The 27,668-nt window shown below is 42.8% G+C and overlaps 1 protein-coding gene and 1 long non-coding RNA gene across 2 annotated transcripts in view; both read left to right on the top strand.

Moving 5' to 3' along the window:
• LOC143492533 (uncharacterized) overlaps window positions 1-25,579 on the top strand; it is a 695,466-nt gene extending 669,887 nt beyond the window's left edge. The window contains exons 11-17 of the mRNA XM_076990860.1: window positions 14,436-14,609; window positions 15,220-15,396; window positions 16,121-16,291; window positions 16,937-17,110; window positions 22,430-22,603; window positions 24,184-24,230; window positions 24,315-25,579. Of these exons, the coding sequence (XP_076846975.1) occupies window positions 14,436-14,609; window positions 15,220-15,396; window positions 16,121-16,291; window positions 16,937-17,110; window positions 22,430-22,603; window positions 24,184-24,230; window positions 24,315-24,859 (1,462 nt within the window). The 3' untranslated portion in view covers window positions 24,860-25,579. The remainder of the gene's footprint in view (window positions 1-14,435; window positions 14,610-15,219; window positions 15,397-16,120; window positions 16,292-16,936; window positions 17,111-22,429; window positions 22,604-24,183; window positions 24,231-24,314) is intronic.
• LOC143492547 (uncharacterized) lies at window positions 865-11,686 on the top strand. The gene is made up of 3 exons (XR_013125277.1): window positions 865-1,000; window positions 11,362-11,461; window positions 11,559-11,686. It is a non-coding gene; the product is annotated as an uncharacterized LOC143492547 (long non-coding RNA).
• Window positions 25,580-27,668: the final 2,089 nt, after the last annotated feature.

Below are 27,668 nucleotides of genomic sequence, written 5' to 3'. Positions count from 1 at the left end.
TATATTTATATTTTATAGTATATTGTATATTACATATATAATTATGTTTACCTTAAGTCCCCTTTGAAGAGTGTAGAATGCCATAGTTTCCATCATTGACTGAAGGCTCTATAGTTCTATAGTTCTAACTATTAGCAGTATATCAGGAATGTTAGGTGACTAAATTGGTCCAGTAGAACGCTGGTGTGTATTCTTTCTGTCATCACAGCCATGCTATTATTTCCATATTAGATAATGCTCTAGATTGCTAATATGTGAAATGTTCAAAGATGTGAAATGAGAGACTCAGTGATCACTCACTCAGTCACACAATATCTAACACATGAAATATCAGGACCTGTCAGCAATACAAACCCTACTGTTACCTCAGTGGCATTTCTCATCAATGTTTTACTGTTTTAATGGAGTTGGATGGTCAAAGATGTGATTGTGTGTGATCACCTGAAATAACACTCGTAATTTTAATGCACAATTAATTTTGTTTAATATATCAATATTTGTCTTACATCTTAATCTTGTAAAAATTTTCTTTATGTGCATGACAATAACTGGATCACACCCAAATTTTATGTTCTAGATTGCTGTAATTTATTACAGTGACAATCAAGTATAAAGCCCTCACATGCCATACCTAACGAATATTCATGAATGATTATTGCCAGCAGCTGATTAATATTCATGAATGACTAATATCAGATTTTAAATATCTAATCCGATAATCAAATCACTAATCCCGCTCTTCATTTAAGGCAGTTTTAAAAGACATTTGTTCCTGTCTCTGTATTAAAGTATCTTAATTCCTTTCTTTCTTTCTTTCTTTCTATATATTTCCAGTGAAATCCTCAGAGAAGCAGCTTTCTCCTGCACAGTGTTCAGCTGTATCCTACCTGCGTCTCCACTCACAGTATGTGAGGAATGAGTGGAACCTGAATAAATACAACACATCAGAGGAGGGTTATAGGAGACTCATCCCAGCTGTCACCAACTGTAGAAAAGCTCGGTGAGTGATCAATAACACTGTTACACAAGGAGATTTACTGAAGTCACTAATCAATATTGATGGATGAAAGCACGGTGGACACAAATTACATATACAGTATATGATGAATGAATAAAATGATAATAATCATTATCATTATGTGAATTATGCCACCTAATTTTGAGATGACTTTTCAGAAATGAGAGACACAGAATCTTTTTCTCATCACAAACAGAACAGGGCTTGAATAAGGCTAAATATAATCACATAACCCCCAGGTGATGTGGCTACTGATGTCGAACACACATCACCTGAGGGAGATATTGTCTAAACAAACCAAAACTATTGACAGATAAACAAATGTCCACCACCAAATGCTAACAGGTGATGTCGGGGACGAACAACGCTGTGACACCAGTTGACCAACATCTTTAAAAATGGTTGCACACACATTTATCAGAATGGCAAAATGCAGCTGTTGCCTTCAAAATAAAAGCATGCAGTTGTATTGCATGCACAAGGTACAAGTTACGAACACACTAGACAGAGGAGGATCCAAATGTGTAACAGCGCCTCCTTTATTGATGGAGGTAATATCACACAAGGTGAACAATACAACACACAGAGACACGATACACATCAGTGATTAATGGAGGTAATATCACACAAGGTGAACAATACAACACGCAGCTAGAGACACAATACACAGCAGTGATTAATGGAGGTAATATCACACAAGGTGAACAATACAACACACAGCTAGAGACACAATACACAGCAGTGATTAATGGAGGTAATATCACACAAGGTGAACAATACAACACACAGAGACACGACACACAGCAGTGATTAATGGAGGTAATATCACACAAGGTGAACAGTACAACACACAGAGACACAATACACAGCAGTGATTAATGGAGGTAATATCACACAAGGTGAACAATACAACACACAGAGACACGACACACAGCAGTGATTAATGGAGGTAATATCACACAAGGTGAACAATACAACACACAGAGACACGACACACAGCAATGATTAATGGAGGTAATATCACACAAGGTGAACAGTACAACACACAGAGACACGATACACAGCAGTGATTAATGGAGGTAATATCACACAAGGTGAACAGTACAACACACAGAGACACGATACACAGCAGTGATTAATGGAGGTAATATCACACAAGGTGAACAATACAACACACAGAGACACGATACACAGCAGTGATTAATGGAGGTAATATCACACAAGGTGAACAATACAACACAGACACGATACACAGCAGTGAGTAATGGAGGTAATATCACACAAGGTGAACAATACAACACAGAGACACAATACACAGCAGTGATTAATGGAGGTAATATCACACAAGGGGAACAATACAACACACAGCTAGAGACACGATACACAGCAGTGATTAATGGAGGTAATATCACACAAGGTGAACAATACAACACACAGAGACACGACACACAGCAGTGATTAATGGAGGTAATATCACACAAGGTGAACAGTACAACACACAGAGACACGATACACAGCAGTGATTAATGGAGGTAATATCACACAAGGTGAACAATACAACACACAGAGACACGACACACAGCAGTGATTAATGGAGGTAATATCACACAAGGTGAACAATACAACACACAGAGACACGACACACAGCAGTGATTAATGGAGGTAATATCACACAAGGTGAACAGTACAACACACAGCTAGAGACACGATACACAGCAGTGATTAATAGAGGTAATATCACACAAGGTGAACAATACAACACACAGCTAGAGACACGATACACAGCAGTGTTGTATGGACTGTAGGGCTGGTCCAGGGTCAGACCGAGAGAACAGAGTCTGGGATGTACAGAAGGGCTAGGCAGGGTACGTGGTCTAGGAGCAGAGGTCAGAACACAGAGAGACAATCACGGAGAGAGAACGCTCAGTACGCACCATAGTCGGCAATACTTCACAACCCGGGAGAGAGAGAGGCAGGCGTATAAATAGCAGGAATAAGGGTGTGGCAATGAGCAGCAGGTGTAGCCAATCTCCCTAAGAGAGAGACTGAGTGCTGTTCTTTTTTTTTTATACTTAAATGTTTATTTATATTTTTCACAACATTCAACAATACACATCAAAGTACAAACATAACAGTATTATTCATTACAAATAAATTTGAAAACACAATTGTCTCATAATTATAGTATCTTCAGTGATATCCACAATATTAAATCAGGAGGGGGAGGGGGCAGGGAGGGGAAGAAAAATAAAATATAAATAAATAAATAAATATAAAGGGGGGGGTGATTAATGTTAATTAGAATAGTAAGTATGGGTCGGCAGTTTCTTGTATTCAAACCTATTCATTCTTATCTAACTCTGTGGTGTCATATATTTTCCATTTTTTCCAATTCTTAGAAAATGCTACTTCCCTCAATCGAAGCCTGAAGGTCATTTCTTCTAGTACATAGATTTGTCTAACAGTTTCTCTCCACTGTTCCAAAGTGGGAGGATCAGTCTTATACCAATTTCGTGTTATTACTTTTTTGCTTGCTATCAGTAGGATCTTAGTTAGATATCTGTCACCATCTAGGATATAATTATTTATATTACCAAGGTACATTACTTTAGATGTTTTCGGAATCGAGTACTCTAGAACAGGGGTGGCCAACCCGCAGCTCGCGAGCCGAATGTGGCTCTTTGCCTGGTTTCATGCGACTCCCCAGCCGGTCCGCGGGCTCACCTGCACAAACGGGGTGACACACTGCTACATTTTCGTGGTGCGCGGTTAGTTTACAAGCCTAGCGAGCCGCTAATACTTTTAAAACCGGCGTAGTGGAAAACACGCATTTGACTGTCTTCACAGCTAATAATTTACACTCGCCACCCCCCCCCCCCCCCCCCGCTCAACAATCTACACTCGCCCATGTACGATGTGGCTCTTTGCCGTAACACAGTAAGAAAAGTGGCTCTTGGTCTATGACGGGTTGGCCACCCCTGCTCTAGAATGTCTTTGATACTATCATTTATTTTCTCCCAAAATGGCTGTATTTTATTACATTCCCAAAAAATATGTGCATGATTGGCCACTGTATTTGCACACATCCTCCAGCATGGTTGGTGTTGCCCAATTTGTTTGCTCTTTATTTGAGGCGTTATGAAATAGCGAGTCAAATTTTTCCACCCAAATTCTTTCCATATTCTTGAATTAGTTGTAGTGTGTTGCGTTTCACACATTTCAGTCCATTCTTCCTCCGTGATATTAATATTAAGCTCCTTTCCCCACTTAGCTTTAATATACATAGTGGAGGAAGCACTACATTCTCTTAGACTTTGGTAGAGATGAGAGGTCACCCTAAGTTTTATTCCACTATATGTCTTTACCACTGCATCAATGATTGTACTCAAAGTCTTTGGAATTTGTTTGCCTTGTAGTTCCATTGTGAAATAGTTCCTTAATTGTAAATATCTGAAAAAGTCTCTATTTTCCAGGCCATAATTTTGTTTTAGGTCTTGAAAGCTCATTATATTTCCATTCTTGACGACTGTACAGATTGCGGTGACTCCATTTATTGTCCATTGCTTAAAAGTGTGGTCTGTCTGACTTGGTTTGAATCTCTCATCATAGGCAGGCCAATTTAGCAATTGCATTTCTTGTCCTAATTTGTATTTTTTAATTAGGTCTGTCCACATATCTAATGTATGGGCTGTGATTGGGTCTATTGAGCCTTGTAATTTCTTTATAAGTTTCATATCGCCAACAAGGGACTGGATTGGGAACTGTAATACTGTCTTTTCAATGTCTTTCCACCTTGCACAGTAGCTCTCATCACACCATTTAAGTATCGGTCCTAGCTGAGTTGCTTGATAATAATCTTTAAGATTAGGTAATGACAGTCCACCTTTGTCCTTGGGTAGCTGTAGTGTAGAGTATTTTATTCTTGGCCTCCTACCATTCCATATAAATCTGGAGATCATTTTATCCCAAATTTGGAACCTTTCCTGTGGTATTTTCAGGGGGAGGGAGTAAAACAGGTATAGGAGTCTGGGAACAACATTCATTTTAATTATTTCAATTCTAGAACTAAAATCTAGTGGTAAGATGGACCAAATTTCTAAATCTCTTTTAATCTGTGAATGAATCTGGTCAAAATTTGCTTTGAAAAGCTGGGAGGATTGCTTTGTAAGAACTACCCCAAGATATTTTATTGTATCTGCGTTCCATATCAGCTGAAACATCTTTTGGATTTCTTGGGAGGGAGTGTAGTTGAAGGCCAGAATTTGTGTTTTATTGACATTCACTCTGTAGCCTGAGTATCTTCCATATCTATTTAGCAATTCCATCAGATTTGGAAAGCACGTATTAGGATTCCTCAAGTAAACTATAATATCATCTGCGAACAGACTAATAGTATGCATTTGTCCTTTTATGGTGATTCCCTGTAATTCTTTACTCTGACGTATAGCTTGCGCCAGGGGTTCGATATATATGGAGAAAAGAAGCGGTGACAAGCCACACCCCTGTCGAGTGCCTCTTTTAAGAATAATCTTTTCTGTTAGACTGCCATTAATTTTTATTCTAGCAGTTGGGTTTTGATATATAGTTTTGATGCAGTTGACTGAGTCTTTGCTAAAACCAAATCATTCCAGTACTAGTTACAGAAAATTCCAATTGACACTATCAAAAGCCTTTTCGGCATCGAGACTTATCAACATTGCACTCTCTCTGGTCTTTTGTATTGACTCCATGACATGAAGAGTTCTTCTGATATTGTCTTGTGTTTGGCGACCTATAATGAAGCCTGTTTGGTCTTCGTCAATTAAGCCTGGCATAAAGGTCATATATCTTTTTGCAATAATGGAGGTATAAATCTTATATTCTATATTGAGGACTGATATAGGTCGGTAATTGCTGCAATGTTCTGGATCTTTGCCATCCTTGGGAATTAATGATATTATTGCATCATTCCAAGATGGTGGTAACTGCCCTTTTCCAAGGGTCCAGTTAAAAGAGGAGACAAGTAGGGGGGTTAATTCTTCTTTAAATGTTCTATACCATTCGGCTGGAAAGCCACCACTACCTGGAGATTTATTGGCTTTAAGTCTAGATATTGCTTCACGTACTTCTTTTTCAGTAATGCTTGCCATAAGCTGTTCATTTTGTATTTCTCCAATAGATGGTAAATCGAGAGAATTGAGGAATTGTCTTATCTCAGACTCACTAGGGGAAAATGGTTGGGTATACAAAGTTTTATAATAATCCTTAAACACATTCTCTATTTCCTCTGGATTATGTAATGATGTATTCGAACAAGGGTCCTTAACCTTATATATTGTATTTATAGCCTGTTTTTTACGTATTTGGTTTGCCAGTAGCTTAGTGGCCTTAGGACCTGACTCATAATAAGTCTGTTTTAGAAATCTTAGCTTTTTCTCTACCTCTCCTCTCAAGATATGGTCTAATTCTTTTTGGGTGGTCTCCTTTTGCTGTAAAAATTGTATTTCGTGGGTGTTTTGATACTGTCGTTCTAAGCTTCTTAATCTCTCAGCCAATTTAAGATATGTTTCTTGTTTGATTTTTTTTTTATGTGAGGTAAGGGCAATCAACTTCCCCCGGATAACTGCTTTTAATGCATCCCATAAGATTATTGGGTCTGATTCTCCTGTATCGTTTTCCTCAATATATCTCCTTATTTCAGTTTTAATTTGTTCAGTTATTGTTTTGTCATTTAAAATGCCTATATTCAATCTCCATACAGTATTTTTTGGTTGACTACCAATATGTATATCGAGATGTACTGTAACCTGTGCAATTCCCAGCTATTCATAAAAATATAATCAATTCTTGAGTGTGTTTTATGTGGGTAGGAATGAGTATAGTCTTTTTCCGTTGGATGAAATTCTCTCCAGACATCTACTATTCCTTGTTCTTTTAAAAAAGTATTCATTAATTTGGTTATGTACGTCTTGTTTCTAATAAGGCTTGTGGTATCTAGATTATGATTTAGTACAATATTTAAATCCCCCCCACAGATCAGAAGACCCTCTGACTCTGAAGCAATCATTCTAAACATGGATTTAAAAAAGCCTTTATCACAGTCTGGTGGGGCATATATATTAATCAGTGTCACTTTTTCATGTTCTAAATCTCCTTTAACAATAACATATCTCCCTTCCTTGTCAATAATTTCTTTTGAGCATTCAAATGTGACAGAGTTTTTAATAAGTATCGCTACACCCCTCGTGTGGCTCTGCCTATGTGAACTATAGAAGGTATTTCTAAAACCAAGTTTCTTCCACTTTTCGTGTTCCTCTTTTGCTAAGTGTGTCTCCTGCAAAAATATAATATGAGCCTGGAGCTTTTTCTTTTTAATAATTACTTTGCTTCTTTTGATAGGGTTATTCATCCCGTTTACATTCAATGACACTGTCACGTTGAGGACCCCGGCCCCTCCCTTTTGGGCGTGTGTAAACGTTGTCCACGTGCTCTGTCTGCGTTTTCGGAACTCCGTGGTGATAGCTTTGTTGTGTGAATAATGTGTCTCACCTGTGAATCGTCTCGTAATCACATGGGGCTAATGTGGTCTGTCTATTTAATGTGCGCTCGCGCAGTGTCCTGTGCTCGTCGTTGTCTAAAGTCTACACGTCTCAGTGTGTGTATACGTGTTCCGTGTGCGCTATTGCGCAATTACTATTTAAAATAAAAGTGACGTCAGTCTAAAGGAGGATTCAGTGTCTCATCCTTCGCCACGACCCCATCGTCACATAACGACGAGCCGTGTGAGACACTATGCCGGGCTATGCCACCCGACCGAAGAGGGGCAATCGAGCCAGCAAGCGGCGCCATCGCGCCTCTTCTCCTGGCCAGCGCTGCCAAGCCACCGCCAACCCCGAGCTCATGGAGCAGGACCCGCTATGCGCCTATATGCTGCGCATGGCTCGGGAATCCTCCGTCCCCGAGATAGCGGACAACTTCCTCGAGCAGGCACGGCGGATATGGCGAGAGCGACACCCCTCTCCTTCCCGCGAACCCTCGCCTCTGAGGATGGGGGCGTTCGTGCTTTGCTCGACAGAGAGCACTCCAGAGAGCGAGTTTGGGGATGAGGATTCGCCAAGCGAGGAGGAGGAGGAAGAGGACTATCCTCCGTCTCTAGGCGAAGCCTCCACCGTCGACTACGGTGGGGAGGGGGAGGAAGCCTACCCTCCGTCGCTAGACGATGTCTCCACCGTCGACTACGGTGAAGAGGAGGAGGAGGAGTCAGAGGAAGAGGACTACCTCCCTCCGCCCGTAGTTCCCTCTCCCCCCGTCGAGGAGGGCGAGGAAGAGGGCGAGGAGCAAGAGTGTGACGAGGAGGAGTACCCCTCCCCGTCGGACTGCTCCGCATGCCCCGAGGAAGACGGTGGGGAGGAGGAGGAGAATGGGGAGTACCCTCCGTCCGAGGGCTCCTACACGGAGGAGGAGGAGAGCCCTTCCCCCTCGGAACTGTCCGCCGGGACGGCGAAGAGGAGGAGGAGTCCAGAGGCGGGTTCATCCCCCGAGCTCTCCCCAGCCAGCGACATGGACTCTTCCCGGGGTGGCAGCTCGGGACAGCCCATGAGCTGGAGCCGTGGCAGTGACGAGGTGATGGAAGCGGAGGAGGCCACTCCCACTGCCAGGTCCGGAGGGAGATCCACGGGCGAGGAGGGTTTCCCGTACGGCCCACCGAGGGTTGGGACCAACCGCGCTGCACCTGCCGCGTCGGCCAACCGCGCTGCACCTGCCACGTCGGCCAACCGCGCTGCGCCCGGTGGAGGGTTTGCAGCAAGGGCAGGAGGAGCACCGCCCACCGCAGCGCCTGCAGCACCAGTGGCTCCCGATCTCACTCCCCTCATCGCTCTCCTTCTGGCGCGCAGCCTGGCGCCTGTTTCATGTGTGTGTGTGCCTGTGTTCGTCAGTCTTCCCGTCTGTATTCCTAACCCATTTTTCCCATTCGTTCCTCTATGTGTCAATGTGCCTGTGTGCGTGTTTGTGAATGTCCCGTGTAACGTGTCTAACGTCTTTTCCCCTATGTTCCCAGGGAGGGTATTCTAGGCGGTCCGTGGCGGACGCTTCCCCGAGGGCAGTCACCTCCCAGACGCAGGACTGAGCGCGTCGGATCCGCCCATCGTCGTGGGTTCGGGGCACTCGGTCCTGTTGGCACCCCGGGACGGGTAGTGCCCTTGGAGGGGGCGTCTGTCACGTTGAGGACCCCGGCCCCTCCCTTTTGGGCGTGTGTAAACGTTGTCCACGTGCTCTGTCTGCGTTTTCGGAACTCCGTGGTGATAGCTTTGTTGTGTGAATAATGTGTCTCACCTGTGAATCGTCTCGTAATCACATGGGGCTAATGTGGTCTGTCTATTTAATGTGCGCTCGCGCAGTGTCCTGTGCTCGTCGTTGTCTAAAGTCTACACGTCTCAGTGTGTGTATACGTGTTCCGTGTGCGCTATTGCGCAATTACTATTTAAAATAAAAGTGACGTCAGTCTAAAGGAGGATTCAGTGTCTCATCCTTCGCCACGACCCCATCGTCACAGACACCAGCTTTATAGTATTCATGTTGTTTCCAAAAATGATTTATATCGATCATTATTACCCTGCGGACCACACTCACTAACAAAGTATTTTGACATTAAGCATAGTTAAAAGGAGAAACAAGAAAGTGGGGAAAAACAAAAGATGTAAATTAACTGACTTCCGAAAGTGGGTGTTTCTATTGAACACCTCCCACGTCGTTCCCGTGGGTCGAGGGGAAAGTCTCACCAAACATAAGGGCCCCTCTCTAGTAGCAAGAGATAGGCTTTTCAGCCACGGACTCTTGCACACTCAGATAATGTCCAACACAACTTGCCTAAAAAGGCTCTCAACCAAACATTAGATTATGAACTAAAGTAGACCATTAAACTTTAAACGGAGTAAACTAAATGTGTCTTAATGTATGTCAGTCAGAGAAGTTCGCCATCCGTTCTTTTCCATTCTTTTGTTTTGCGCTTACCTAGCCTCTATAAGCAAACCTGTGTTCACGGCGATGCCAATTATTTCCTTTGAAATTCTTGTAGCTTTAATTTCGCTCGCTCGGCAGTTGAGTCCATGTAGTTTCCAGCCCGCTGCCACGGTAGCACTCTCCGAAGCCGCTCCTCCGCTCCCACCGCGGCCGTGCCGCTACTCGGAACCTCGACTTCGATCCCTCTCCTTCTCAGGTCCTCCGCCGCCTCTCTCGCGCTCCCGTACGTCCTCGGTCCACCCTCCCAGTGGATCCGCATCTTGGTCAGGGGTGTCTGGAAGCGAATGCCCTTTTCTTTCAGGACTTTTTTTATCCTGATATATTCCTTGCGTTTCTGATTAACTTCCGTAGCATAGTCGTGATCAAAAAATAGCATGCGGCCCTGATACTGGATCTGCCAAGCTTTCTTTAGAACAGTCTCCTTTACGGTGTAGTGGAGAAAGTTCACAACTATGGCTCTCGGCAGTTGGTCGGGTTTCGGCCTCGGCGCTAAGGCTCTGTGTGCCCGCTGGATGTGCAGCTCTGTTTCATTGGGTAGAGCGAGTTCGGCTCTCAGCAGTTGCTCCACAAACAGGGGCACCGATGACCCCTCCGCGTTTTCTGGTAGGCCAAAAATACGGATATTATTTCGTCTGCTTCTGCCTTCTTGATCTGTCAGCTTCTCTTGTAAAGCTCTCTGTTGCTTTAGTACTTCTAGAAGAGCCTCGTTAGCCTCCATGCTCCAGGTTTCGGTTTCGCTTACCCTTTGCTCTGTTTCAGCGATTCTTGTAGCTTGTGTGGCTAGCTCTTTAGCGGTTTCTGCAAGTCTTTGGTTGATGTCTTGCTTTAAATTTTCAAGTTCTTCTTTCATTTCTTTCTTGAATACCACTTTTTGAATGAAGCTAGGTCAGATCGTAGTTCAGTTTTCAGACTTTGTATTTCTCTGGCAACGTCTCTAAGCCCCGAGCGAATTGCCACCGCCGCTTCAGTTTCCATGTGCTCACCGTCGGCACCATTATCGTCTACCTCTGACATATTTCCCTCGTCTTCTTTATCCAATTGTTTTTCGATGTTTTTGGTCTTTCTCCGATTTCGCGTTTTTTCTCCCCTTTCCATTGCTGTGTAGAAAGCTTGTATTCGAGTAGAAAGTGAATCTGGGGAGTCTTTTTCCCATTTGGTATATGAGAGCTAGTGGTTTATGCAGCCATCGTCCTGCAGTCGCACCGGAAGTCCAGTTTCAACATTTTAATATACAGTATTTATACTTGTTGACAGTTTTGACACAACGTGTGTGTGTGTGTGTGTGTGTGTGTGTGTGTGTGTGTGTGTGTGTGTGTGTGTGTGTGTGTGTGTGATCTCTGTAGGCCTGAATGATCATGAGATCCTGTCCCAGTCAATGATGTTCATTTTTGCTGGCTACGAGACAACTAGTGCTACACTGACCTTCTTTTTCTACAACTAACAGTACAGTAATTGATGATTTGTCATGCAGACAGTCAAAAACACAGAATTCCCAGGTCTACTTTGATTTAAGAGTTTTGTGTTTACTCCTCCTTTGCAGATTAACTGGCTGTAACATCACTGAGGAGTTTTGCAAATCACTCGCATCACCTCTACAAACAGAAAACTCCTCCCTGAAAGAGCTGGACTTCAGTTATAGCAACCTGCAGGATTCAGGAGTGGAGCAGCTCTCTGCTGGACTGAAGAGTTCACACTGTCAACTGGAGACACTCAGGTAAGTAGTGTGTGTGTGTGTGTGTGTGTGTGTGTGTGTGTGTGTGTGTGTGTGTGTGTGTGTCCTAGAGTTCACGAGTAACTAAACTACTGAAGGCCATAATCATCTGTTTCTTATGTATTTCTGACTGGTCTCTCACATTCGCTGGCACAAAAGCGAATTTTACCTGAAGCTCCTTGCCCGCCCTCAAAAAGAAAACAATGCCAAGTCGGCAGATGTTCAGGGAACAAAACGTATGACATCTGCCAGACATGTAAGCGACTGGTCTGTGGCAAATGTGCAAAGACTGCACCTAAGCTGTGTTTTGAATGTTGAGTTGTGTGAAGCTGACACACAAATCAAAACAAAGGGAACTTAATTTGAGGTGGTGAACGAAACTTATGCAATATACGCTAAAGAGAGACGGGATGCACCCGTTGTTGGCCTGTAGCTGTGTTCTACAACCTCCAAAACCTGGCTGTAATTAATAAATATTGTTCAAACAGTGCATGAACATTAACCACAGCGGTGGAGGTTTATTCTCAAGTTCACAATTCACTACATAAATGGAACTTAATTTGAGGTGGTGAACGAAACTTATGCAATATACGCTAAAGAGAGACGGGATGCACCCGTTGTTGGCCTGTAGCTGTGTTCTACAACCTCCAAAACCTGGCTGTAATTAATAAATATTGTTCAAACAGTGCATGAACATTAACCACAGCGGCGGAGGTTTATTCTCAAGTTCACAATTCACTACATAAATGGAACTTAATTTGAGGTGGGGAACGAAACTTATGCAATATACGATACATATAAATCACCGAATGGTGATAACGCTCGGTGATAACACGGTCGTTAGGACGTGGGATCACACATCGGCTATTCATCGATCAAACACCTCATTTGAAACGGCAACACAATACGGCAAGATAAAAAAGTGAACATTAGAGAGGACAGAGGCAACTATATTCGTGAAGCCATCCGTATCATTTTAATAATTTTGCGTTTTGTTACGCAAAGGTACATAGCCTACCTTTTATAATGATATTTTTGTAATTATTTTGCCTACAAAACATTATAGACATTTATTTGTAGATTTGTTATGTTCACCATAGCCTACAATTCACTAACATACACAACTTTTAGACATTAAAACTTGAAATGGCGTAACATTGAGTATACAAACAAACTTGCTTTAGCTCGGTCTACGGGCTTCACTTTGCTACTCTGAGTATCGAACAAGCTTTTTGTGGATGTGGGGGTGGAAGGCTGCAGCGCAGTCTGTTTCATTAGCAAGACAAAAGACGTGAACGCTTCACAGTGGGGGTGCGGGCCAGTGGGTTAGTGGTGTGGCGAACGAACATGATAATATAGTGACATGTATGCCAACAGAATAACACACAGACAAATAAGCAAACTATTACACTAACCAAGCAAACTATTACACTAACCAAGAAACAAAACTGAAACTATATTTTGCATTTACGTTTTCGCACAAACCAGGAAATGCAATATGAAACTAAACAAAACTGACAATGGGAAAGCTACTGAGAACAAGGTCACAAGGCACTGATTCTAAAAGGTTTAGTCACATTAATTTGTTAACATATTGACGTTACGTGCAAATGTCACCATTACGAATATTTTGTTTGGGCGGCTCATTCTTCCTTTTGTGCAAAACGCCATCTAGCGTTAATTGTGTGTCAGTACCAGCTCCCCTGTGTAAAGACTCAGTGGTCTTTTGACCGCCCGAGGCGCGCTTTAAGTAGGTGAAAACAACACGGCGCTAGTAGGAGGTGGTGAAATCGGTCAGATGACCGGCCCTCCGCGCTTCTAGGTATAAGTATGTAAATGAGGCGCGGCGCTTCTAGTGTTAATAATTCATCCTGTTTGTAGACTCTGCTGTGCAGTGATATGTTTGTAGTGTATTTGTTGTCTAGTGTTTGGTTTTAGGGTGAGTTGGGGAGTCAGTGTTATAGTGAACTGTACTGCAGTGTGTTGTAGTGAGTGTGACAGTGTTAGTGGGTGGAACTGTGTAGGCCAGAGGGCGGAGCTACAGTCTGCTCTACAGAGTTTATTGTGAGTTCATTCTTGAATAAGCAGAGCTGATGAACCATGCAATAATTAATTCAATGCAAGAATTTTATTCATGAATTCATTTGAACACATTGTAGGACAGTTTCACAAAGGTCTGTGTTTCTTCTTAAAAATTCAAAATAAAACTCCTTTACCGGAACACACACACACACACACACAGAACCCCACCAACAAACACACACACAGAACCACACCCACAAACACACAGACAAACACAGAACCATAACCCCGCACAGAACCACACACACAAAACCACACCCACACACAGAAATACACCCACAAACACACACACACACACAAAACCACACCCACACATATAACCACACACACACAAACACACAGAACCACACCTACAAACACACACAGACAGCTCTGAGGGAGGAGTCAGGTACGGACTGTGACAGTATCAATACATGCAGGACCACACCCACTGGTCTAATTATATCCAAAACTAAAATGACTAGAAGTGCAGTCACTGAAGAAACCCATAATAATAAAATCTAATAAAAGAGAAAGACACAATACAAATGTCAAAGATCTGAAATATTTTTTTCTTCTTCTGACATTTATACCTGTGTGACTGGATGTCAGACTGAACTGTACTGTATTTATTCCTTTTTGCAGATTATCTGGATGTAATCTCACCGTGTTGTCTTGCAAATATCTCACCTCAGCTGTACAAACAAAAAACTCTTCCCTGAAAGAGCTGGACTTTAGTTACAGCAACCTGCAGGATTCAGGAGTGGAGCAGCTCTCTGCTGGACTGAAGAGTTCACACTGTAAACTGGAGACACTCAGGTGAGTTTATGTGAATTCATTCTTGAATATAAATGTTAATATAACACAGAGAGGGATGAGGTAGGATGCTGAGACACAAGCTTCGAGTTAAGAAGATTTATTTTACACAGGGAACACAACACACAAAACACTAGCAGAACTGGGTCAAGACAAAGACAATAAACACCACACACACACACACACACACACACACACACACACACACACACACACAGACACACAAACTTAAATATAACAACGTTAAGAACACACATGTGCAACATATACCATTGATGAGAAAAGGAACAGGTGAAATATAACACTGAGGAAGGCACACAAATACACACACACACACATAGATAACACTGATGAACACACACATACATGCACAGATAACACTGATAAACACACACACACGCACAGTCCAGCCTGATGGAGCAGTTGGGTGCAGCCAACATGACAGTTAAACTACAAATGGAATTAGGACAGTTTTACAAGGGCTAGTACATCCTCTTCTTTAAATGTTTCCAGTCATATTTTTACTAAAATTGTATCTGCTTCATAAAACATTTTCTGTGATTCTACATCCTCTGACTGAAATACATTCTGCTCTGAATTTTCTCCTTTTCAGGTTAACTGGCTGTTATCTCTCTGAGAAGTCTTGTGAATATCTCACATCTGCTCTACAAACAGAAAATTCTTCCCTGAAACTTCTGGACCTTAATAACAATAATAACCTGCAGGATTCAGGAGTGGAGCAGCTCTCTGATGGACTGAAGAATTCACACTGTAAACTGGAGACACTCAGGTGAGATTTCTGTGAATTAATTATTGAATGGAAATGTTAAGGTGTGAAAGCACTATCATCTCTTGAAGAATTTAATACTATAATAGAATCTTTATTCATCTGTATTGCATTAATTACTTTATCAAGTAATTTATCAACACCTAGTACTGCAGAAATATGACATCCTAAGGCGAAAGATGGTGGAACTGATCTGGTTACAGAACCATCATATATCACTGTTACATCACTGTTTGGTTATGTGGATAACTTAATATTGTCAGCAACTCCCTCTATCACCACTAGAGGTCCTCCTCCTCAGAGTACTGAGATCACCATGGATACTACCTCACTTGCTCCTCATTGTATTAGTTGATGTCTTATTTAGATCTGCTTCACCCAGCATTCATTGTGAAGTATTGCCACTCTTGTGGTTTGTCATGTTCCAGTATCAGTGTTGTGCATGAACACATTCACATCCCTTTTACCACGTCCTGTTGTACCTCTGCTTGGTTTATTTCTGCCTGCCTGGTTTTGACCTCGTTCTTATGGATTACTCTTTTGCCCTCATTAAACTTTTCTTACCAGAAAATTGACCTCTCTTGTGTTTGAGTGAGAATTGTATCATACTATCTACACCAATAACATTAAACATCTCAATATTTCCTCATCTACATCATCACACTGTTCTTGTGATTCCACATCCTCTGACTGAACTGCACTCTGTACTGTATTTACTCATTTACAGATTAGCTGGGTGTGATCTCACTGTGAAGTCTTGTGAATATCTCACATCAAATCTACAAAAAGAAAACTCCCTGAAACATCTGGACCTTAATAACAACAACCTGCAGGATTCAGTAGTGGAGCAGCTCTCTGCTGGACTGAAGAGTTCACACTGTAAACTGGAGACACTCAGGTGAGATTTCAGTTAATACATTCTTAATTTTTTTTTCTAGTCATACTCCGTAAACAGGGCAGTCATGGCCTGGTGATAGGGAACTGGTCTTGTGACCAGATGGTCGTGAGGTCGATTCCTAGACCTGAGGCCATGACTGAGGTGCCCCTGAGCAAGGCCCTTAATCCTCAATTGCTCACTTGTATAAAAATTATATAAAATGTAAGTCGCTCTAGATAAGGGCGTCTGCCAAATGCCGTAAATGTAAATGTAAACAGTGAACAAACTGCTGACTGTGTTGCTGAGACCAATATGATCAAAATTCCAGTCATGGCCTGGTGGTTAGGGAACTGGTCTTGTGACCGGAGGGTCGTGGGTTTGATTCCCAGACCTGATGCCATGACTGAGCTGCCCCTGAGCAAAACCTCAATAAAAATGAGTTAAAAAATGTAAGTCGCTCTGGATAAAGGTGTCTGCCAAATTCCATAAATGTAAAACCCAAGACCCCAGTGCTGAGAGGCAAACGTGCTCTTGCATCTTCTCTATCACCAGTGCTACACTTTTAAAGGCCTGAATATTTTCATCATCTGCAGAATCTCTTTCTGTGTGATTTCAAATCTTCTGTTTTAACTGAACTGAACTATTTTATTTACTCCTCCTTTGCAGACTAGCTGGCTGTCATCTCACTGTGGAGTCTTGCAAATCTCTCACACCTGCTCTACAAACAGAAATATCCTCCCTGAAACATCTGGACCTTAATAACAACAACCTGCAGGATTCAGGAGTGGAGCAGCTCTCTGCTGGACTGAAGAGTTCACACTGTAAACTGGAGACACTCAGGTGAGATTTCTGTGAATTAATTCTTGAATGGACATGTTAATCTGTGAAGGCACTGTAGTGTAATTTTATAAGTCAGCATGTCTTCTTCTTTACATATTTACAGTCATTAATAATTTTACTAGTAATCTTGGCTGATTTAATAAATGGTTGCACTCAATCTCCCTAGTTAGACAAAATGTAAGTGTAGGAGTAATTCATCTTCAGATGGTGTTATTTTAGTTACACCATCTGGGCAGTAGACATCATTAGGTGGGAGAGAGAGAGAGAGAGAGAGAGAGAGAGAGAGAGAGAGGTTTACTGCCACCACTATTTTAAGAAGTAACAGAATATGCCATGTCTCTCTTCATGGGGAGCAAAAGCCACAATAATAAACAAACCCAACACAAGCTCCTCCCCAAACTTGCCTTCAAAATACAGTGTGATGTCCTGCTGTCTGACTAGACAAAACCAAGAGTAATCACTCCAAGACAGAAAATGACTCTCACCCCCATCTGGCAATAGTGAACACTTAAACCTTTATACAGTGGTGGAAAAAAGTATTTAGTTAGTCACCAATTGTGCAAGTTCCTCCCTTCCTCTTAAAAAGATGAGAGGTCTGTAATAAACAATATAATAATATGATAACAATATAGTGCTTTTTAAGCACTATAATAATAAGTATGAGCCAGAGCCATAGTAGGCCACTTTTTCAGCCCGGGAGTTTCATGGCCAAATCCAGCACAAAATTATTTTTCCCTCCCAATCGGCCCAAACTAGAGATTGACATGAGCCGGCCCATCGGGAATCCTCCCGAATCTCCTGATTAGCCACTCTGGCTCTGAGTATGAGGGATAAAGCCCTATAATAATGTTCCTAATTCAAGATAATGTTCCTAATATTACTGGTCAACCAAAACTGGGAGCACAAGAAACAGTGTTGTCTATAAATAACAACCTTGTTTCTATTAACAATCTTGTTTGCTGTTGTGTGTCACGTTGAGGACCCCGGCCCCTCCCTTTTGGGCGTGTGTTTACGTAGTCTACGTGCATCGTCTGCGTCTGTGGATATTTCGTGGTGATGGCTATGTCATGTGATAATCCGTCTCACCTGTGAATCGTCTCGTAATCACCTGGGGTTAATGTGGTTTGTCTATTTAATGTGCGCTCGCGCAGTGTCCTGTGCTCGTCGTTGTCTAAGTCTGCACGTTGTGTGACTCGTGTGTGTTTCTCGTGCGCTATTGCGCAATACCTGTGTGCATTAAAAGAGGTGGTATTGTGTTTGGTAACAGCAGAATAGCTGCATAAGTGCTGCATAATAAGCTTGTTGGCGTTTTAATGTCCATATATTGCACCTTCCACACCTTCAAAATCGAGTGATCTTGGCGGTAAGGGTGAGGAAGGAGACCACCCTGGCCCTACCTAGAGACAGTGTTTGAGGAAGGAGACCACCCTGGCCCTACGTAGAGACAGTGTTTGAGGAAGGAGACCACCCTGGCCCTACCTAGAGACAGTGTTTGAGGAAGGAGACCACCCTGGCCCTACCTAGAGACAGTGTTTGAGGAAGGAGACTACCCTGGCCCTACCTAGAGACAGTGTTTGCATTTGCTGGAATGAAAGTAAATTTCTATAGGATGAAGTGCCATCTCTGCCTCCCTAAGTCGCCACTCGGCTAGTGTCTCTCATACAGCAGCACTGAAAAGAAAGCGTGAGGCTGATCTGAAAGAGGTGGTCAATAACGGAGGAGAAGGGCAAAAAAAACAGATTACCAGGGTTGCCAACTTTATCACTTTGAGTGAGATTTGATTTTAGGAGGGAGGGGGGTGGAGGCGTGTGTGTAAAATATTGGCCGGGGGGGGGGGGGGGGGGGGGTGCGTGTGTAAATTGTTGGGGGGGGTGTAAAATGGACACATTAAGTATTATATCAGAGCGATATAAGCGAACTAGTGGCTCCAGAGCGAACTAGTAACTCATTGAATCATAGATGTAGATAAGAGATAAATAAACTAGATTTTTTTAGCGTGAGAAATCGGATGTATGGCGTTTGTGCGTGTGAAGACGGTCAAATGCGTGTGTCTCACGAGAGTTGGCAACCCTGGATTACTGCAATGCATAAATTTCTGCCTGATGCCCAGTCAGCTGATTGTTATGTGATGACACATTTCAGCACACAAAACAGACGTAAAATTAAGTTATAACCAGCCTAACCAATGTATGCTAATTTCAGCTTGGCCCTCCAAGAGAGCAGTCGGAATGTTTTTTTTTTTTTTTTTTTTTTTTTTTTTTAGAAAAGAAAGACCAAGGAGAGGACAGATCAGGGTAGAGAAAACCGAGACAAGTTACAATGTGTATATATATTGTATATATATTGTGTGTGTGTGTGTGTGTGTATATATATATATTATATAATATAATCTTGTTGAAGCACAGCAAGACCTGTATTTAGGTTCATTAGAAGTATCATTGAAAAATGAATTTCAGGCCCTGGTCAAATCCATTACGTCTTAATGAACCAATAAATAACATCAGCGGCGAAAATGAGTGTAAAAAGGGTTCACGTGTTTTATTGAGTCACAAAAGGTTTCTAACATGGGCTAAAGCACAGGGTAGGGTATCAAACGACAAGAGTTTACAACTTCACCTTCAACCTTTTCAGCCTTGGCACGAATGTTATCAGGGTTTTTTTTTAATCTAGAGCACCTTAAACGGGATCCCATTCTCATTCAGGACTTTTTTTCACTTCAAAGTAAAAACCTAAAACACTCAGATAAATGAATAAACTTGGTAGGTTGGCTTTATTCAGCTTTTATTTATTTATTTGCTTATTAATTTTTTTATGAAACGTTAACAAAAAAGTCACCGTCAGTGTGCATACAGGCACACTGCTGGGTGAGCGCTCTGAAACTAGGGAGTTTTTCCTTGCCACTGTCGCCTTTGGCTTGCTCACTGGGGGCTAGGACTCGGCACTTGTAAAGCTGCTTTGTGACAACAACTGTTGTAAAAAGCTCTATATAAATAAAATTTGATTGATTGATTGATTGAAGCGCCTTCACTCCCCTCCCTATGTTGTTAGTTGCACATATCATGCATCTTTCACAGTACTTCTGGGAGAAATTTATGAAACCCTCTGTAAACCACTGCTGCGCAATGCTATCACACATCCCCCCCCTTTGGACAATCTAGCATACAAAGGAAACAACATGCTGCGAGGAAGGCACAGCATGCCATTGGGTCCGATCCACACGCCCTCCTTTCGCTCCGCACCTGCTCGCCGCCAAGCAGACAGCTCAGAGCTGACCGCCGTCGACTGCAGCTCCCTTCTCTCTGCCGTGGGGGAAACAACAGCATTATCAGCACACATAGTGTACATGGTGTCCAAATCCTGTTCCAGTGACTGCCTGGCCACTTGCTTTGCAACCATATGAGCCCGCTCATTACCTAGAGAAACAGAGTTTTAGGTGTTAGTGTGAGAGTCACATTTACACACAGCTATTTGCTTCGGGAGGAGGATGGAATCAAGAAGTTCAGCGATCAGTTTGTGGTGTGTAATCATTTTTCCCGAGGAGGTGAGGAAACCCCTATGCCGCCAGATAGCCCCGAAGTCGTGCACAACCCCGAGTGCATATCGGCTGTCGGTGTAAATCGTCATTGTTTTACCCGTAGCCTCCCTGCAGGCCTCAGCTAGAGTCACTAATTCGGCTGCCTGTGCTGAATAGTGTTCCGGCAAAGGGCCAGACCTGATAGTGTTATGCTGTGAAACCACTGCGTACCCCACACAATTTTTACCCGTTGCTGTGTCGCATGATGCCGATACGTCCAGAGGGATCTCCCCCAGGTCCGGCCTCAGGGAGCAAACCTCAGCCTACTACTGCCACTGCCACACAGCAGTGTGGATCACCGTCATCCTCTGTTGGCAAAAGAGTTGCAGGGTTAAGAGTTGTACACCTTTTAACAGTAACGTTGGGCAAGCCCAACAAAACAGTGTGCTATCTCTGCCAGTGGGCTGCTGTCATGTGAGCTGTCTTTTGTTCTAGCAGCAACTGGGCCACTCCACGTGGGACGAGCAGTCTAAGGTTGCTGTAGCCCACAACGTCGCGTGAGGCGTTTACGGCCTTTTCAGCAGCCGCCACCGCCCTGAGACGGAGTGGAAAGCCCGCTGCTACAGGGTCCAACTTCACGGAGTAGTAGGTCCCATGCGGCTGTAACAGGAACGAGGTTATACACCCGTGCTTCTCATCTACTGTTTGGGTGAAGGGAAGTTCATAATTAGGCAAGCCCAATGTTGGGGGCTGCTGCAGCGCTGTTTTTAATGCATTAAATGCCTAATGCACTAAGTGCACTGTGGGCCTGTAGGCCCTGTCCAAGAGCTATAGCATTCAATGGAGCCTCGAGGCATGCGTAGTCGTGGATAAAGACCCTGCATTATGAACACATCCCCAAAAATGACATTAATTGCTTTTTGGTCCTAGGTTTTGGAATAGTCTGAATAACCGCAATCCTGCTGCTAGCTAGCATTTTAACTGCACCAGATAACAAGTTACCCAGGAATTTAACCTCTTGCTGTACAAATTGGAATTTGGACCTGTTAGTGATTGTTTCTGTATGTGGTGTGTCAGCATTATGATCTGTGGAGAACAGTATCTCACTTCTGTATATGCTGAAGATGAATGATGGAGGTGATAATAAACTGAACTGAAGGTGTAGAGTTCAGTTCCTCTACAAATAGAGCAGAAATCAGCTTCCTAAAGAGAAGACTCCTAGATGATAGCACTGTTATTTATACGTGTTTATAATGACATAAACAGAGCTCCTAAAACCCCACACATATATTAGTCTGCATCACTTGGGTTTCTTATACTGTTTCTCTGCAGTATCACTAGTCCTTTCTCTGTACTAAACATGAAATAAAATGTAATGAAATATCTTCCTCTGATTCAGAGATGCAGTAATGTCACAGTGTTATCACACATGATATCACACAGTCACATATAGAAGATTTTACAGGCATCATCATCTCACACAGTGCAAGTCCAGTTTTACATTCTTCTGGTGTAGGTTAATAGTGCACTAGAGTTCTGAAGAGTGAGAATAAACATAAGAGCTAAATAAACACAAGCAGCAGTGATGTGGAGAAGAGTGAACAAAGCCGTCTGCACGGAGGACGCCATCTTGGAGATGAGAGTGGAGGAACCTTCACTACAGTTCCCAGCCTCTCTAGCTGCTCCATGCAGACTGATCTGTGAACACATCTCTCTCTCTCTCTCTCTCTCTCTCTCTCTCTCTCTCTCTCTCTCTCTCTCTCTCTCTCTCTCTCTCTCTCTCTCTCTCTCTCTCTCTCTTGCAGACTGTCTGGTTGTCTGGTTACAGTGGAAGGTTGTTCTTCTCTGGCTTCAGCTCTGAGCTCAAACCCCTCACACCTGAAAGAACTGGATCTGACCTACAACCACCCAGGAGCGTCAGGAGTGAAGCTGCTCTCTGCTAGACTGGAGGATCCACACTGCAGACTGGACACACTCAGGTATGTAACGTTTGTAGTGTGTGTTCATGAGTAACTAAACTACTGAAGGCAATAATCATCTGTTCTTTATGTATTTCTGACTGGTCTCCCTATTAATAATTCATCCTGTTTGTAGACTCTGCTGTGCAGTGATATGTTTGTAGTGTCTTTGTTGTCTAGTGTTTGGTTTTAGGGGAGTCAGTGTTATAGTGAACTGTACTGCAGTGTGTTATAGTGAGTGTTACTGTCAGGGCTGACTTGGGTGCCGCTCCTCCTACCACCACTAGTGGCACCCGAGTCAGTCCTAGACTTAACAGGCGCAGTCAGTAGTGATTCACTGCTGAATTGTTGTGACTCGCCGTTACTAGGGGTGTGTCATTTATGAACCACCATCGCGATGGATGGTAACCATTGCGATGCCACCCCCGTTGACAAACTACTCCGTCGCGATCTAAACTTCATTTTCCCGAGCTGAAAAAGGGGTCGTGTATTTAGGGGGCATTGAGTAGAGAGCCACATGAAGTTTTGGGGTGAAAAGATCCGCCCCCATCACAATGCTGGCTACGGGCCTGTATCTAGGTTATAGCTTGTTTTTTTCTACATGCCTGTATTAATTTTAAATATTTCATGTTATTCACGCAAATAGAATAAGCCTGCTCATTGTGCGTCGGGAAACTTGCTCATTGTCAACCGAAGAATGACGTTCAACTTCGCTTTTAACTGACGCAATTACGTTAACATTCAAGCGTGATTGTATTAGAATGGTAACGGCTTTTAAGAGTAATTGTATTTGAAAAATACATTTTTTTTTATGCAAGCAGTTTAAACTGTGCGTGCAGTTTAATTTTTCTGTCATGGTGTCTCTTTGCCCGTGTGTGTGTTTGTCACGTACACACAGCCTTAGTTTACTGGCGTATTATCCTGCTTGTGTTAGGCGGCACTTGGATCTACTCCTGTTTTCCATTTTCTGACGCGATGTGTACTGGTTTTTGTACACCCGTCGTCACAGCGACTGTGTTAGTGGGTGGAATTGTGTAGGCCAGAGGGTGGAGCTTTGTGTTGTTGGAGATCCACCATGTGATGGAGTAACTTTACAGTTGTGTCCATCACCATTTCTAGAGTGTGTGTCCAAGGGTGAAGAGTGTTACGGTCAGTGTGGTTGGCTTGAGTGTGAGTGTGGTTGAGGAGTCAATGTTTGGACTACATCCTATAGGGCTTTGTCAGGATAAAGTTCTCAATCCACATACTGTGTGTGTGTGTGTGTGTGTGTGTGTGTGTGTGTGTGTGTGTGTGTGTGTGTGTGTGTTAGAGAGAGAGAGAGAGAACTGAGAATTTTGTGTTTTTATGTCTGCATGTCTGTGAGTGTGTTTCTGTGTATGCTTGGAGAGAGATGGAGAGGGGGAGAAGGAGGGAAAGAAAGATCAAGGGATAGACAGAAAGAGATGAGGAGAGAGAGAATAAGAGGGCCAACAATTTTATTAGAGAGGATTTTAAAGAATTTTATCACTGTGTATGTGCGTGTGTGCGTGTATGTGTTTGTGTGTGTGTGTGTGTGTGTGTGTGTGTGTGTGTGTGTGTGTGTGTGTGTGTGTGTGTTTTAGGGTGGATCATACAGGGATGATGAGTATCAAATCAGGACTAAGAAAATGTAAGTTCACTGTTTAAATATAATGAACACACACACACACTAGTTGTGTGTGTTCTCTCCTCTAATGTCTGTTCTTGTGTGCAGATGTGTGTGAGTTCACACTGGACCCAAACACAGCACACAAACGTCTCTCTCTGTCTGAGGGGAACAGGAAGGTGACGTGGGGGAAGCAGCAGACGTATCCTGATCATCCAGACAGATTTGATCAATATGCGAATGTGCTGAGTAGAGAGAGTGTGTGTGGAGAGAGTGTGTGTGGACGCTGTTACTGGGAGGCTGAGTGGAGTGGACGTGTTAGTATAGCAGTGACATATAAAGGAATCAGCAGGAAAGGAGACAGTTATGACTGTAGGTTTGGATGGAATATAAAGTCCTGGAGTCTTTACTGCTCTAATAACAGATACGCTGTCTGTCACAATAATAAGGAAACTGACATCTCTGTCCCCTCCAGCTCCAACAGAGTAGGAGTGTATGTGGACTGGCCCGCCGGCACTCTGTCCTTCTACAGCGTCTCCTCTCACACACACACACTCACACACTTACACACATTCAACTCCACATTCACTCAGCCCCTCTATGCAGGGGTTGGGTTGTTTCCTAACTCCTCAGTGTGTGTGTGTGTGAACTAGAATAACCTCCTGTGTCCTGCAGGAACACCTGAGTCTCCATGGTAACTCTCGTCTACACACAACTGGACATTATCACTGATCTAGTGAACATCATAATACACACACGTCTGATCAAACTTACACAACACACACACACACTCACTCCTTCACACACACACTTTCTCTCTGTCCTTCACAAACATACACACTGTAAGGGTTTGCCACAGCACCATACCTCCACCGGCCACCAGAAGTAGCCAATGTGCTAATCAAACCAAAAGAGCTACACCTGCTTCACAGCCCTTTATAGGCAGATCCCTCTAAGATGGCGGTTGGCGTCCTTTGTTCTGTTTCCCGCCCAAAACGTTTGGACTATAACCTTCTTTTGTTTTTCTCCTCTATTCCTCCTTGCTGTTTCTTTTACCCCATCCCCCCCCCACACACACACACACACAAATGGGTAATTTTAGCATTTACAAATAATTTCAAATATTTTTGTGCTCTCTCTCTCTCTCTCTCTCTCTCCTAAAGTGTTAGGTTCATAGAAAGTTGTTAGACTAGTGAGGGGTTGAGTAGAGGTTGAGTTCTACAAGTGATTGTGTATTTATGGTTGTGATATGTATTGATCTTCTGTTTTAAGAAGACTGACTCCCTCAGTCTCTTCTCTTAAGAGTGATGATGTATTTTTGTTTATCCGACACCCTCAGTCTCTTCTCTTAAGAGTGATGATGTATTTGTGTTTATCTGATCCTCTTTATAAACAATAAAGCTTTGGATTGTGTTGTGAACTCTGAAACATTTTTCATTCAGTGTGTCTAATTTGGAGCGATACACACAACCTTACCCGAATTTCTTTTTTTTTTCCCAAATATATTTATTGTGAAACATTTCTTTCAACAAGGCACTTGGTCTGAGATGTACATGTGTCTTTTAAGAAAAAAAAAAAATCTGACACATACATAAGCAACAAAAAGGCATAGTAACAGTATCTTATAATGGAAATAAAAATAATCAAAACAAAAGAAACAGTAACATAGCACAATAATAATAATGCACAAGACATATAGGACAAGTCCCATCACCCCCCCCCCCCCCCCTCCCAGTCCCCGGTATCCCCCGGGTGAACCCCACCCCAGTCTTCCCCAGGAGTGCCACGCTGTTGGCCATGTCAGTCGGTTATTGAGTCAAGGTAAGAGACCAATGGTTCCCAAGTTTTTTCAAACTCCCTCAGTTTATCTTTTAGAGTGAATCTGATCCTCTCCAGGTGGAGGGTATCGGTCAGGTCTGATAGCCAGTGATAGCACTTCCTTCCCCTTCCAATGTAGAAGGATCAACTTCTTAGCAGCTATAACACCATATGACAGGAGACGCCGTTGAGCAACATTAAGCTTTAAGAGCTCATTGGATATTCCCAAAATAATCAAAACAGGATCTGGGATTATCTGGACTTCCAGAATCTTAGACAGGAAATTAAATATGTCACCCCAATATTTTTGTAGTTTATGACATAGGGCATAGCTGTGTGACAAGGTAGCCTCCGCACATTCGCATTTCTCGCACAGTGGCGATACGTCTGGGAATATTTTATGCAACTTGGCCCTGGAGTAGTGCAGCCTGTGTAGAATTTTAAATTGTATCAAACAGTGTCGGGTGTTAATAGAACAGTTACGTATGTGTTCAAGGCATTCTTCCCACACAGGTTGAGATATTTGGGTTCCAAGCTCTGTTTCCCATTTATCCTTCAGGGAGTTTGTTTTGGGTGAGCCCATGCTCAACAATGTGTCATATAATTGAGAAATCTTGGAATGTGACCTGGCAGACATTGTAATAGAGATCTCCAAAGCATTTGGAGTTAGTGTCTCAAAATTGGGAAGATATGTTTTGACATAATTTCTAATCTGGAGATATCTGAAGAAATTATACTTTGGTAATTTAAATTTCTCCTGGAGTTGCTGAAAAGAGGCGAATGTGCCCCTAATGTAGAGGTCCCCGATACTTCCTATCCCCATTTCCCTCCACAGATTGAATGCTCCGTCCAAAGTGGAGGGGATGAAGGTGGGATTGGCCGCTATTGGCAGCAGAGAGGACAGCGTATTGAGGTTGAATTGTTTTTTCAGTTGTTTCCACATCCTAATAGTGTCGTGAATGATAGGGTTATTGTTGTAATATGTTATATTGATCTTCACAGGTGCTAATATAACTGCTCTAATTGAATATGGTAAACAGTCTTCACGTTCCATCTCCATCCCTTTAAAAGGTGAAGAAACATCCTCCAACCAATGTGCGACAGAACGCAGCCCAGCAGCCCAGTAGTATAGCTTGAAGTCAGGTAGAGTTAACCCTCCAACAGATGTTTGTTTACAGAGGTGTTCTTTTTTAATTCTATGTGTTTTATAGTTCCATATAAAAGGAAGGATGATGGAGTCCAATTTTTTGAAGAAAGATTTAGTGAGGAATATGGGTAGATTTTGAAAGAGATAAAGTATCTGAGGGAGAAAAATCATTTTTATGGCATTAACTCTTCCCAGGAGAGAAATTGGTAGTGTTCTCCAGAACTGAATGTTGTGCTCCAGTTTTCTTAACAAGGCTGGGAAGTTGGCCTTATAAAGGGCACTGTAGTTTTTGGTAATAGTCACACCTAAATAAGTTAAATTGTCCTGGATTACACGCAAAGGAAGCTGTTTGAGCCACTCCTGGTCTCTCAGTTGTATTGGTAACAACTCGCTTTTACCCCAATTAATCCTATACCCAGAGAAAACCCCAAACAGGCTAAACACCTCTAATATTGAAGGGATAGATACTGGTGGCTCTGTGACATATAACAATATGT

Source organism: Brachyhypopomus gauderio, unplaced genomic scaffold (genome assembly GCF_052324685.1).
Source record: "Brachyhypopomus gauderio isolate BG-103 unplaced genomic scaffold, BGAUD_0.2 sc78, whole genome shotgun sequence".
Taxonomy (NCBI): domain Eukaryota; kingdom Metazoa; phylum Chordata; class Actinopteri; order Gymnotiformes; family Hypopomidae; genus Brachyhypopomus; species Brachyhypopomus gauderio.
This window is presented reverse-complemented; position numbering and strand designations above follow the sequence as displayed.